At 30.4% G+C, this 14,675-nt stretch overlaps 1 protein-coding gene across 2 annotated transcripts; it reads left to right on the top strand.

The window, feature by feature from the left end:
* Positions 1 to 2,446: 2,446 nt before the first annotated feature.
* LOC109807791 (ubiquitin carboxyl-terminal hydrolase 6) lies at positions 2,447 to 14,191 on the top strand. Of its 2 annotated transcripts, none has more exons than XM_020370428.3 (18): positions 2,447 to 2,689; positions 3,406 to 3,551; positions 3,767 to 3,802; positions 3,906 to 4,013; positions 5,739 to 5,839; positions 5,934 to 6,060; positions 7,155 to 7,214; positions 7,308 to 7,375; positions 7,634 to 7,684; positions 8,367 to 8,475; positions 9,461 to 9,549; positions 10,626 to 10,695; positions 10,830 to 10,910; positions 11,017 to 11,112; positions 13,217 to 13,265; positions 13,354 to 13,464; positions 13,555 to 13,629; positions 13,876 to 14,191. In XM_020370428.3, exons 1-18 carry the CDS (start codon positions 2,680 to 2,682, stop codon positions 13,929 to 13,931), a joined length of 1,443 nt encoding a protein of 480 aa, XP_020226017.1. In that variant the 5' UTR covers positions 2,447 to 2,679; the 3' UTR covers positions 13,932 to 14,191. The 2 variants fall into 2 exon arrangements, with proteins under 2 accessions (XP_020226017.1, XP_082930885.1); XM_083074759.1 differs by lacking the exon at positions 2,447 to 2,689 and adding an exon at positions 3,205 to 3,288.
* Positions 14,192 to 14,675: the final 484 nt, after the last annotated feature.

The following is a 14,675-nucleotide window of genomic DNA, read 5'->3' on the forward strand; positions in this document are numbered from 1 at the left end:
TAGTGTGTTTGGATGGAGAATTTAAATAGAGTAATTCATTTATTTGAAGAATTTCAAATTCTTTGAGGTGAAATATCCTGTTTGGATGGAGAATTTATATAGACCTTGCAATAAAGAATTATTTATTATTAATTTTTATGAAGTAAAAACATAATGTATGTTGATAAAAAGAACTCATATGTTAGTAAAAATACTTAAAAACAAATTTTTTGATATTTTATTTTATTAGTTCAAATTGATAGATAATTATAAAAATATTTTATATGTTAATTTAAAAGTTTTTTAAATATCATATGATTTTCCAAATTTTAAAAAAAAATTTAAAACTGATCCATATATTAAAAAAATTATGCAATAATTAGATTATTAAAATTTTATATATAACACGCACATATTTATATACATACACACTCATATAAGAGATATTCAATTATTCTAAGAGTAAGTCTGCTTAAACTTAATATAAGAATAAGTTTGTAAATTTTTTAAAAATTTGAAAATTATTTAATACTTCATTTTATTAATTTAAATTAACATATAGAATGCTTGGAATTAAAGACATGAAATATCAAGTAATTTTTAATTTTTAAAAAAATTTGTAGACTTATCTATATGTTAAAAACTTTTAATTTAACTGATGAATTATTAAAATTTGATGTAAAACATGAGTTATTAAAGTAAATGAATATATATATATATATATATATATATATATATATATATATATATATATATATATATATATATGTATGTATTACAAGAACCTCTACTTTGAGTGAGATTATTTTTAGAGACTTTTCTTCGATGAGAAGATTTGAAGAAATTTTTTTAATTCCGTATCTAATTTAGTTTTTATTATCATGATTATTTGTGAATTAAGCATTGATATTTTAAAATAAATTATCAATAAATAAAAATAGTTTTTTTTTGTTACAATACAATTTATTTTTTTTGCTACAATACAATTCATTTATCATATATCTAAAATATAATTTATATGCTTAAAAATATCTATGTATACGAATTTTAATATATTTTTATATATTCAAACACAGTTTTCATTTATATATAATTTATCATAAATTTTAATTATATATAATAAACGTATGTGCATTGGACAAACTAAAATACTAATTGTATAGGTTAATTGAACAAGTTTCTGCTCCATATAATAATGAAACCAATACTCTTCCCCCAATAGCTTAACCACCAGTCATTGTTTTCATAGTTCATACAATTTCACAAAGGTTGATTAAGCAATAGTGAACTCAGGAAGGAGATAATCACCACCCTCGTATTATAAGGACGTAACACTCTCCTTGAGGAGATCATGTACTGGAGAGGATACCAAGGGTCCCCCATATTCTTTTCCTTGAATGTTTCACTTGATCGACTAACGTCTTCCCCCTACATTTGAAGGCTCCGACAGCTTCCTAGTATTCTCTAATATAAAGAAACCCTAGTATTCATTTTTTTTTCTCCTCAATAACAAAACTATAAAATTATCTTTCTAGTGAAAAAATTATCTTTTTAAAATTTAAGCACATAAAATGCTAAAAACAATTTTTAAGTATATAAATAAATATTTATTTTATGCATTACATGCATTAAAGTATTAGTAAATACCTTTAATTAAGATTATTTTTAAAAATTTAAATTCAATTTAAAAACAAAGGTAGAAACTACAAATATATAAAAAGGTTAAGAGAAATTTCTAAAAAATATTATTGTTAGAAAATAGTTCCCATATTTCAGTAATTTTAAAATATTAATAATTTAAATATAATCATATCATAAAATAAATTTAACATATGCTTTATTTATATTAGTGAAATCGAGATATTTCTTATCTTTATATTTTATTTAATAAAAATATTTAAAAATTATTAATATTTGTTAAATTAGTTGGTGTAATGTTTGATTTTTAAATCTCAAAGTTTATAGTTTGAGTCTTATCTATACTAATAGATAAATGAATTACTTTTTTGCGTAATTATTTTTCATTTTTACAATTATAACTGCTTACATTATTATATATTTTTTATTTCACTTTTAAAAATATTTAAAAGTACAAAGTGCCTCTTTGCTCTAGTGTTTATAAGAGTGATTAATTTTTGATATTTAAAATTTAAAGATAAGATAATTTAAAAATTATAATTATAAATATAGATATAGATTACTGGATTGAGATACTTCGTGTTTATTAAAGATAAAATAAAAATAAAAATTAAGCAACAAAATATATTGATTTAATTAGTGTTATAATTAACTCATTAATTTTAAATTATTAAATTTGATTAAAAATATATATATATATATATATATATATATTTTAAATTTTGAAAACAGAAAAATATTTTTTTTAGAGGAAAACAGAAGAATAATCTTCAACAAAATGTGGTTCCTAAAGAGAAACAATATTTTACTTCAGTTACGATCCATGATGAGAAGAAGAATCTGGTGGAGTTTTGGTTCGTCGGCTGGCTCTGTGACCATAACATAAGCCGAACAGAGAGGAAAAAAGTGGGCCAAACACTCCTCCTGCCCCAAATATAAAAGCCTCACACAAAGGCCTCATTACTGTCTTTCTTTTCGTTTCGTTTTGCCCTTTCTTCACGCCAACCTCTTTCTTCTTTTCTTCTCCTCCCCACTCTCTTCCTTCTCGATCCTCCTTCCATCATGATTACAGGTCACGCACTTTTCCTTCCTCCGATTTTCAGCATCCCACTGTTCACTTCTTCTCTATGCATTCCTCGCTCTCCTTTCGATGCATTTTCTATTCTTCAATTTTCTTTGCCGCTCTATTTTTTTTATTTCTGCTGCGTCCTCCAAATCAAACAGATGGGGACTTCGTAATTTAGGGTTTCTGCTGAAGAGAATGAGAATTTGTTATCGTTTGGAATTCTGACGGGATGTTGCCGTTTTAGCTCGATTTATGGCTTCCTTTTTTAAATTTACTTTATTCTGCGTAAGCTAGGATCATTCAGTGCTGTTATCTTTGCCTGGCTATGCTGTTTTTAAGTTTTTTGGTTCGTTACACGTAGTATTAGTATTATTGTTATTATTATTCAGCATTTATCGGTGTATTTGAGCTTTCGAAAGTGGAGATGTAGCAGCATGTAACTGCTTTTGAAGTTTGGCTATGTTATAGGGATAGAGAGAAAAATTACGCTGGTTCTACAACCACTGTTAAGTATTTTCATTCTGCAGGAAAGTTTGTCTTGTTTTACATCTCTCAAAGGATGTTAGCAAACGAACTGTAGTTGAATTTTGAAGATAATTGTGGAGGTCCTGGTTTTGCCAATGATTTGGAGTTCCGTTTACTGCTATTTTATTGTTTCCTTGTTGATTTTTTTTTAATCTGATGTTATCATTCTGATGCTCACTACTGATCACTCTCTGCAGTAAGTGTAAAATGGCAAAAGGAGATTTTCAAAGATGTAGAAATTGACACTACACAGTCCCCTTTTGTTTTTAAATGCCAATTGTATGATCTGACTGGTGTTCCTCCTGAAAGACAAAAAATTATGGTCAAGGGTGGTCTTTTGAAGGTAAGCAAGCAAACTTAGCCTGACTATGCTTTATCCACTTTGATTTTAATATTTCCTTATTATTAATCAATGAATCAACCTGAGTTGGTCTTATACAAATATTTCTGTATATTAAGTTGGATTGAAGTTGTTTACTAAAGATTTCTGCATAAAAAGTTGGAATGAAGTTGTTTCAAAGCTCTTTTTTATTCCTTTCATTTCCTCTTCTGATGCAGGATGATGCCGATTGGTCAAAATTAGGAGTGAAAGAGGTTAGTGGTGCTAGATTGTGTTTGTCAGTGCCGTTCTACTATATTACCTACATCCTTTTATTTAAATGATCTACGAAATCTCTTTTTTTTTTTTTTTTTCCAGGGTCAAAAGCTAATGATGATGGGTACAGCCGATGAAGTTATAAAGACTCCAGAGAAGGGAACTGTTTTTGTTGAAGATCTTCCTGAAGAAGAACAAGTAGTAGCTGTTGTATGTTTCAACTCTTATATATACGCTCACACACATTACTTCATAAACTACAAAATAATGTGCATGATTCATAAATATCTTAAGTCATAACTGTTGTATAATCTATTAAGATTATCTTTTTCATTGTATTATCTGTCATTTATAGAACACAGAAGGAAAATAATTTTTTCCTTAAGTTTAAAAGTTAATACATGCCAAAAACCTACTCTCGAATCTGAGAAACAGATTGACAATAGTCCATTTCTCTTCATTTGTGTTTTTCTTTTCTTAAAACTCTGACTGACCCCGAGATTTGATTTAAAGAGAAACAATTCGGCATTGGTTCCATTTCTTTTCCTTCATTGTTTTCTTCCATGGAAAGTCTTGGGAGATGGACTAGAAGCCTGATTATGTCAAACACTGATGGTCTATCGTTTTGAACTTGATGAAAGTGAGCTTATTGCAGTTGTCATGGACTCTGCAGTCTGCTCTAACTTATGATTTTGGTTTACTTGATTTAGTATATTCTTTCGAGATGAAGGCTATGGTGCAAAGACTTAACGTGTCTCCCACGTGGGAGACTTTAAATATTAGATCATCTCACTTTTAAATCGATGGTCAATATCTTTTCTTTCTTTTTTAATTTATTTTCTATACTTCCCCCCCTTTTCTGATTTTGCCCTTTTCCCCATCTGTCTTCCCACTCTTCGTTCACGTTGATCAAGGACCTACCAGAATCAATTGTGCAAGTGCAGAATCATTTCTTCTCCCCTTAGTTGTCATGACAGTCTTATCAGAATCACTGTCGATCTCAGAACCTCCAGCAGGTGCGGCATGGCGCAAAGTGGGTGGCAATCTGTTGCAGATAGTGTGCGCAATGTTGTGTATGGAGCATAGTTTAGGAGCACAATGATTGAGAAATCACCTTCAAATGTAGGGACAACAGTGGAACTGTGGAGGGATGTCAGCTATGGAGGGTTACTTGCGACATGATGCTGCCATAATCATGAAGATCTTGCTATTGCTTGTGTTCTCTGGTTTCTAGATTTGAAATTTTTTACATATTTCCATGGGTTCTTGATCTGATTTGTAATGTTTTTGAAAGTTACATGGCGGGGCAGTGGTGGAGGAGTGGGAATGGACCAAAGGGATGGTTTTTATCAATGCCAACGGGGTTAAGGAGTGAGAATGAATCAAACTAGCGACAGTGGAGGAGTGGAATGAACAGAGGGTAAATTGGGAAATATATAAGAAAAAAGAAAATAATAAATTAAGAAGAAAAATCATAACCATACATCTACAAGTTGATTTATGTAATGGTTAGAGTTCGTTTTCCATGGTGGGAGTCAAGTTGAGCCTTCCCACTGTAGCCTTTGTCTTCTTTTGAAAGAAAAGTGTTTTTTAAGTTGCAGAATATGTTTTAAAGACTTATAATAAAGATTTACACCCCCCTGCCCCACAAAACAAAAAAAGAGCAAATACCTCAACAAATGTTCCAGTGCTTCTCCCAGAAGCCAAAAAAATAGGAGCTTTTGAAAAAAAAAAAAAAAAACTGACATTAAAATTTGAGATCTCTGTAAAATTTATATTATGTCTATTAAAATGTAAAACTGATGGATGTTGAGTTTATATTTTTTATTTGTTTATTTTCTTCTGCATGGTTGAGATACACAATTTTTTTTGTCATTTGATTTTTTTATCTTTCCTTTGGGTTGGATCTGTGTGATGGATTATTGGTTCTCCCAGGGACATACTGCTGGTCTTTTCAATTTGGGAAATACATGTTATATGAACTCAACATTGCAATGCCTCCATTCTGTGCCCGAGTTAAAGTCAGCTTTGATTAAGTAAGTATTTTCTAAGGAGACACTATTTGACATTTTATTTGCAGCATTTGAGGCTAACATATGATGATAATTTATGAACTTTCATTGGAATCAGGTACTCAAATTCAGGACGAAACAATGATGTCGATCAGCCTTCTCATATGTTGACCATTGCAACCCGTGACATATTCAATGAACTTGATAAAAGTGTCAAGCCTGTGGCACCAATGCAATTTTGGATGGTACATTATAACTAATTATTCATCTATTTTTGTTAATTTATTTCTTTATATTATATGTTACATGTATGTTTTTGGGTGGGAAGACTTTTTTTTTCTTTTTAATTTTGAAATGTCATAATGATTAGTAAAACAATACAATGGTACATTTGAAACGTAATGGTAACATGATAGTATTGGGTAGTTTTGGTTTTTCTTTAAATTAAAACTTTAAATATAAGTTTATGGTTTCAGGGTCAATTGAAAACTAAGTATCATTTTATAATAACATTTATTTTTTTGTTACTTTGTCTTTTTTCTAATACCTTTAAAATCTGCTTTTTTAACATCAATTTGACAAGGTCTTAGGAGTAATGTATTTCCAGACTTTGGTGTTTGGGGATAGTTATGTTGTGATGAATTTATTCATCACTATTATGTATGGTATATATTTTATAAGTTAAATATCCAGAAAGTGGTAACATCATCAGTTTTGCTTATATTCTCATAAGATATCTATTGTAAATTAATCCATTTGCATTTTGCCTCATGGGAAGTAAATTGTGGGATGTGTTTTTGAATTGACCAAAATACCCCCACCCCCTGCACACAAGTAGATGCTAAACTCACTCCCTGGTTATGATTTCTGCTTAGTATCTGTCCTCGGGGGCTAAATTCTTTTCACAGGGTCTACCTTTTATTGTGGCCCAAATTAACCATTTGTTGGCAATCAGCCACCTGCACTGGTGCTATTCTTCCATCTATATATTTTCTACCACTGAATGTGTATCATTTATGTATTTATGTATGTAGATTGATGATTTTTTATTGTAAGTATAAATCATTCCCTTTTTTTGTGGCCAATATATCCCATGTCCTTTTGAAATTACCATCCAAAGTGTGGAGATTTGTCACTTTTAAAATATGAGGAATATATTGATGTTTATCATCTGCCACTTTTATTTTACTGCTTTTATGTTGTTGAGTAGGATATCTATTGTCTATCATTGTAAATTGAAAAGTTTTATTTTCATAAATATTTTTAATGGTTGCTTACTGCTCTGATCTTGTCCTACTCATTTTGGGGGATGGGGAAATGATGATGTGCTGAATTGCAGTTATTGCGGAAAAAATATCCTCAATTTGGCCAGCTGCATAATGGAGTGTTCATGCAACAGGTTTATAAATTTCACTTCATGCCACCTTATATACTTGCTTTTATTGCTGTGTGAATTTGTATACCTACCTATTTTATTTTTCATGTCTAACAGGATGCTGAAGAATGTTGGACACAACTTCTATACACTCTCTCTCAGTCCCTCAGATCCCCTGGATCTAGGTATCTTTATGCCTATTTCTTGGTAACTGAATGCAATTGTGGAAGTATCTTGCAACTAATATTGTTTAAAAAAAGATGGCATATTTAAATTGAATTGCTAAACAGTGGTCAATCTAGTTTTGTTTAAAATACAATTTCATATTGGTCTACTATATTTTGTGAACTCTCCTGATTTATATATTACTCAATATTTTTTATCCACTTATTTGCATTCAGAATGTTTATTTCAATCGAACAACTTCTGTTCTTTATTTTCAGTGAAAACCCCGATGCTGTGAAGGCCCTTTTTGGCATAGAACTTATTAGCAGGTACAGTCTGAGACTTTCTACACAATTGTTGGTTACTAATGTGCAATATGATAATTACATCCACAAAGTGCTCTTTGCTCAATTTTTTGTGCATATTTGTAGCTAGTGACTTGACAGGTTTGCTTTGAAGGTTTTAATAATCAAGTAGATTTTTTTATTTCTTGATTTTAATTTGTAGACGTCTCATTGTCATCTTCTTTATACTTCATTTTTTCTCCAAACGTCTCTGGTTATTAGGTTTCAATTGCCATCTGATCAATTATTATCTTTTGTGATTTCTTTTCCTGAAGTGCGTTCTCTTGTCTCTAGTTTCTAGCAATTTGTGTTGGTGGGACTTTTAAATGAAAGTATATTATTCACTTATGTTATAAGTTTAGAAATTAAACCTTTTAGTCTAGTACAATATGGTAGCTTGTAGAATATAAAAACAAAGACAACTTTTTATTCACTGCCTGAGGATTGCAACTATGCTAATGAAGAAATTGTTTACCCACTATATTTTTGGATTCGATTCAATTAGGAATTAAGATACATCTGCTTATCAACTTGCAAGAGAAACTAGTTATTCCAGGAATTAAGACATTCATACTTATTTTTTGAATCCGAATAAATGCTTATTGATCTCCATAAAATTGTATCCTGTTATGTAGTCACTTTTCATTTTGATTTGATAACTTGTTAGGATTCATTGTCAAGAGAGTAATGAAGAAAGCTCGGAAACAGAGTCTGTTTATTCACTTAAATGCCACATATCACAGGAGGTGAACCATTTGCATGAAGGGCTAAAACATGTAAGTGCTTAGGCATCTCTCTTTCCATTGACAGCACATGTTTGTGTGTTGGGGGTTGTATACTAAGGATGTTGTATTCTCGTTGCAAGTCAAATCTCTCATTTTTATGTTTTTGATTTGTTTCTCATTTTCATCCTTATTTCTCTGCAAATATGTTCATTTCTTCTCCTGTACTATTCCATCCTCTACCCTAGTTCAACCCTAGATTTTACTGATAATTTTGTCTTGATAAAGCTGTATAAGTGTATAACTATGTTATTAAGCCAGTGAAAGTGTCATGATATGTTGGAATGCTGAAATTTACTTCAACTCTATAATATAATTTTTTCTAATGATTTTTTTTCCCTTCAGTTGCTGAATGATAATTAGCTCTTGGTTATTATGCAGAATCAGTATATTCTAGTTTATCTCTGGTACTGTTATCTATACATATATTTTCTTGGTTTGGTGCAAAGGTCCCAGGTTTAGGCAGGTTCTTTTTGTGGTGGTGGGTTGGCAGAGGTGTTAGGTTTGATTCAAATATGTGCATGCATGCACACACAATCTAAAAGGGAAATTTACAATGAAGGTCTTATTGGTAAAAAATTTCCAGTTTAGATATAATGAACTGGTTAATGATGTTCATGTAGCTGTTAATGTGTAACAGCATATTGACTTTATTAACCATTGGTATGGTTAAATCTAACTAATTTAGACTTGCTAGTATTTTCCAGTTTAGATATAATTAACTGGTTAACGATGTTTACGCAGTGGTTAATGTGTAACAGCATATTGACTTTAGTAGCCATTGTATGGTTAAATGTTACTAATTTAGACTTGCAAGCATTCATACCTTTTCTCATTCCCCCTAAAATTAATGCTAAATGAAAATCCAATTTTATTTTGACATAATTTAGGTCTATCTAATTGTTTAATCATATTATTTTTTCCCCTTATGATGAATATACTTTTAATTAAATTTTATTAACCTAGCTGACTTTTGTAGGGGTTAAAATCAGAGTTAGAAAAGGCTTCACCTGTGTTGGGCCGTAGTGCTACCTACTTGAAGGAATCACGCATAAATGCCCTGCCAAGGTTAATAATCTTTTCTGGGATCGTTTTTTCTTTGTTGCCATGCAATTTCAGTTGGAATACATTTTAAACTATACAAGTTCAAGCTACCTTTGATAGTATAACTTGCATCAAAGGTTTTATAATGAGACCATTCAATGCTAAAATGTTTATGTATTTGAAATCTTGAGATTATATCTTGGTTTAATGATTTTGAAGATGAGCTGCCAAATCAATCCAAAAGTTTAAGTTTCTAGGTGTTATTTCATGAATGATTTTAATTTTTAATTCTTTCCTGAATTCAATAGTCATTTGGGTTTGAAGCAACTAATTGTGAATAATGCACAAGCCCATTGTACTTGAGCTGAAATTTAATTGAATTTTGATGAACAGGAGTCTGGGATATAAAATTTCTAACCTCTTGGTTGGCTTTTGATACCATGTCAGGAATGAAATCAATTCAACCCAAAAACTTAACATGTTCTTTACTGGCTCAATAATGAATTTTGTAATCTTTAATAACAGGAATGATTTGAATCCAATTGTTTTATGTATTTGTGTATTATTTTTTCCCTGGACACCCACACAATATGATGTCAAAACCATATTAATAAATCTAACAATTTCTTGTACCCTATGTAAGAAAATGGTCTAGATACTATATAGACTTGGTTTATAAATTGACTCTACCAAAGCATTGTTCTTCATTCTCTATATATGGTGAAATAGAGTCGGTCTAAATTTGGTTCTTCACTCTAATTCCCATGATTGAGTGTGGAACTGTGGATGGTATTATGTGTCAAGTAACAATTCTAGTCATAACCAGTGAGACCTTATTTTATCTTCTTTAATATTACTAATTTAATTTTTATTTCTCTAAGTAATTACTTGAAAGAGTTAAGATTATATGGCATTACTTATGATCTTTCTTGTGGGTCATAATAAAGTATTGGTCGAGTTTTATAAAAAAGTTGGATCTCAAGATATTGGCCTCGCAGTAGTTCAGATGAAATCCAGTTGTTTCTTTTTTTGGTTTCATTTCTTCATTGGTAATTGTCTAATTGATGAGTGGTGCGTTTTCCAACTTTTCCCTCTTAAAGGTACCTAACTGTTCAGTTTGTCCGTTTCTTTTGGAAGAGGGAGTCCAACCAGAAGGCTAAGATTTTGCGGGTAAAGCTCACTATCTTTCTGCTTTTGTATATTTTTTTTGGATAGTTAGGGTTGGATTGGAAAAATTATCTTGGGAAATATTTGTTTGCTTTCTGAAATTTATTTTACAATGTCATCATGCTTGGTTATCTCAGAAAGTGGATTATCCTCTGGAGTTGGATGTGTATGATTTTTGTTCAGATGATCTCCGTAAAAAATTGGAAGCTCCTAGACAGGTATCCTCAGTCTTGACGTATGAAAATCTTGTTGTTTGTTATATAAAGATGTCTGTTCTGTAAAATGTGAGGTTTTATATCCTCATTTTGGATATTGTGCCTTTAGATCCTAAGGAACGAGGAAGGCAAGAAGCTTGGTCTGAAAGTAAATGAGAAAAGCTCTGTTCAGAAGGAAAATGATGTAAAAATGGCCGATGTTGAGGTGAGAAACATATGCTTTTAAAGAAGACTACTAATAGTCTTTTATTTTTTAATTTGTGTCTACTCCAATTTTTCTTATTACAAACAAAATTACAAAACTGTTTGCATTTTTGGCAACATTTTTTTAATTATCTAGTTGTAAAATATAAAACTAGAAGCATTGCTCCAATAATTTACATCAATATATATAAGTACAGGAAAATGCTAGCCAGTACCATGAGGCACTCGTTAAGGAATGAAAAATGAATTTTTTAATTGAAAAGTATTATTAATGCTCCCCTACCATGATTTCCATCGCACTTCCAGACTGATTTGCAGTGTAGAACCTGCATTTATTAATTTGCTAACCAGTTTCGCGGAGACATTGGTTAGCAAAACCCCATATGGACATGAGAAAAGTAGGGGGTGATAATGGGTAAGGTCCTATATATAGTACCTGTACCCGTGTTTACAAATATCTGTACCCGGCTTCATATATGCGCCGGTAGCAATTTCAATATCCATCTTCATACTTGTTGGGTACTTAGATGCCCATACCTGTGACCCCACTTTACTTATTGTGAGGTTAATAATAATAAATCAATAAATATTAACTAAAACAAATACTACTATTATATTAAAAATTTATTCTTAAATAATTCAAACATAATCTTAAAAGCAAACACACAATGTTAAAAAAAATCAAATATTGTTTTGTTCAAACCCAAGTCATAAAGAAACATTACAAAGATAGTCATCCCACATAACAGTTGTTAAAATTAATGCTTTAATCTTTAACAATAACTCTTATTAAACTTGGATGTCGCGTGACAATACTCTCCGACTCCTGGAAAAAAAAGAATACATTGAAATTGATTAACTTATAATTACGTATTATAAATTAAAAACAAGCACAAATACATAATATATTTCACCTCATCATCAGAACCATATTTCCATATTTTTGAAAACGGTTATCTCCCAAATCTATATATTGCTTTGGTCCACTAATACCAATAGAAACTAAAACATGACCGGACCAAAGATTAGATAATCTAAAACAATTACTAAAACTAGCAATACAAGATAAAACCCTAATTGAGTAAAGAAAAATACTACAATGTTCATTACCTTGTTTATGTTGCAACCTCCTTGTGCACAATTAAGTGCCTCCAACATAAACTCATGAAGTTTAGAAGGAAGAGGATTCAATAACTTACCTCCTGTGTTAAAAGTAGATTTTGAAGCAATACTGCAATAGTTGAAATTGAGATTGTCAAAACATCTTTAGCAATTTTTGACATAATTCGATACTTGATCGCTTTTGTTTTCCACCTTAAAAATGTCAAAATTAGCACTCCTGGACAAAACTTTCTCTTCCAAGTAGAGATCAATTTTAGACTTCGATTGTGCCTCAATTGTACCATTCACAAATGAATGATAGTCATTAGGGAAATTGCTAACGTATAGATTATCCAAATTTGAATCAATATCATTTGCATGTGAAGTTGAACTTTTCATTATTCCCTTAGCCATAGTTTGATACTCTCCAAACAATGAATGCACAATTTCTTAATATTATTAATTTCAATTAAAGATACATAGACGTGACTCGGGAAAGGATTGAGATTAAATTTGGAGTTTCTATGTAATATTGAGTTTCTATGTAATATTAGAGACTTGTGTTAATCTAAAAAAAAATATATATAATTAGTTTTCATAAATATATATTTATTTAATTAATATATTATTTACTTAATTATATTAATATATAACAAATGCGTAGCAGGGTGGGTATTATAGTACCTTGGCCCATACCCACACACTTGCGGATATATACCTGCTCCATACCTAGACCCAAAATTGTGGATAAATACCCGTCCCACTTGCAAATATTTTGTAAGTATTCGAAGGGTCCGGGTACACTTTGCTATACCTAGAGAAAGGTTGGAACTTGTTTTTAGATATACGTTGAATCTACATTTCATATCTAAAGCTGCCAAACAGGGAAATGGGAATGGTCATTCTAATACAGTAAATTCCAGTCTATTAAACCACCATTACATCTATCATATGTTACAATTCACATAAATGAACATTTTCTTTTGTTTCTTTCACTGTTTCAGGGATCATCGAATGGAGGAGGGGAGCCATCTGTAGTTCCCATGGAGGAGGGTAAAATCCTGCAACATGCTTGTACTTATTTATTATTATTTTTTGTCAATATTCCTTCTGGTCTTTACTCTCGATTCTGCGTCTATAGGTGAAAAGGAAACACAGATGACTGGAATTTATGATTTGGTTGCTGTATTAACCCACAAGGGTAGAAGTGCTGATTCAGGACATTATGTTGGTTGGGTCAAGCAAGAAAATGGTTGGTTCTAGGACACAGAATTGTGTTAGTAGTATCTGACTATCTATACTGGTTTCTTTGAAGCAATGATATTTATTTTATTGTTGGCAGGGAAATGGATAGAGTTTGATGATGACAATCCCAAACCTAAAGTAGAAGAGGACATCACTAGACTATCTGGAGGAGGTGAGGATCTACAGAATTAATTTGTGGACATGGATTATATTTAGTTATCATTGTTACTTCCCTTCTTTCCCCAATTGAGCCTAGCAATATCTAGCTTGAATTTTTCCCCCTTGAAGGATTAGCCAATTTATTAAAATTTTAATTTCATTATTAGGAAATTTCAAGGGTAACTGTTATTTTTTTATCAACTTGAAATTTGTTGTATATGATGGTTCAATAAAAAAAAATTGTCTTCTTTTTCTCCAGGTGATTGGCATATGGCTTATATAATCATGTACAAGGCTCGTGTTGTATCTGTTTAATTGCTAGGAAGAGGCTATTTGGTGTTTTACCTCAGAGATTTAAGGATTGTGAGAAGAAATGGTATCTTGTATTGTACTCTCGAGGTTTGAGGCTTGTTAGTCAGTATTTTATTTGTTTTAGGTAATTGTATTTTTTAAAGGATTATTAGGATTTGAATTGAAGCTTGCTACCCTGAATCTCCTCTCTTCCATTGACTTGGTCCATAAGGCAGTTGAATATTTATGATGAATGAAACGCGAGAGCAACGTCCTTTATGAAATGCCTGGGGAGCAGGTTAGTTAAATTTGCATTTGTTGGCTTGAAACCCCACACAAACTTAAAAAGTTACTAATTTTAAAACATTTCTTTTGTCCAAATAATATTAACACTTTGTTCAATAAAAATGAAATAAATAAAGAGAAAAGAAGAGAAGAGAAGCGTTAAAAAATATAAAGAAATCAATAGAAATATAAGTTATTTAGTAAGAGGAAGATAGAGTGAAAGTTGATTATTTTTATAAGTAGTTTTTGTTTAAAAATAAATATATTATTATTATATAAGCAATTTTTTTAATCATAGTTATATAGTTTTTAAATAAATAAATATAATATTTTTCAATAAATCTACTTTAAATATAAATGATCTTATTATTATTATTATTATTATTATATTTTTTATTTTTAGCTTATTATATATATATATATATATATATAACATAATCACCTATTTATTTTAAATATAAGAAATAATGAATAAAAATATAT

Source organism: Cajanus cajan, chromosome 5 (genome assembly GCF_000230855.2).
Source record: "Cajanus cajan strain Asha chromosome 5, NIPB_CcT2T_4, whole genome shotgun sequence".
Classification (NCBI taxonomy): Eukaryota; Viridiplantae; Streptophyta; class Magnoliopsida; order Fabales; family Fabaceae; genus Cajanus; species Cajanus cajan.

Bases quoted from the DNA above. Each gene is read 5' to 3' on its own strand.
- LOC109807791 (XM_020370428.3), top strand. The intron at 7,685-8,366 runs GTACAGTCTGAG...ATAACTTGTTAG, and splicing joins GGCATAGAACTTATTAGCAG to GATTCATTGTCAAGAGAGTA. The intron at 10,696-10,829 runs GTAAAGCTCACT...TGGTTATCTCAG, and splicing joins AGAAGGCTAAGATTTTGCGG to AAAGTGGATTATCCTCTGGA.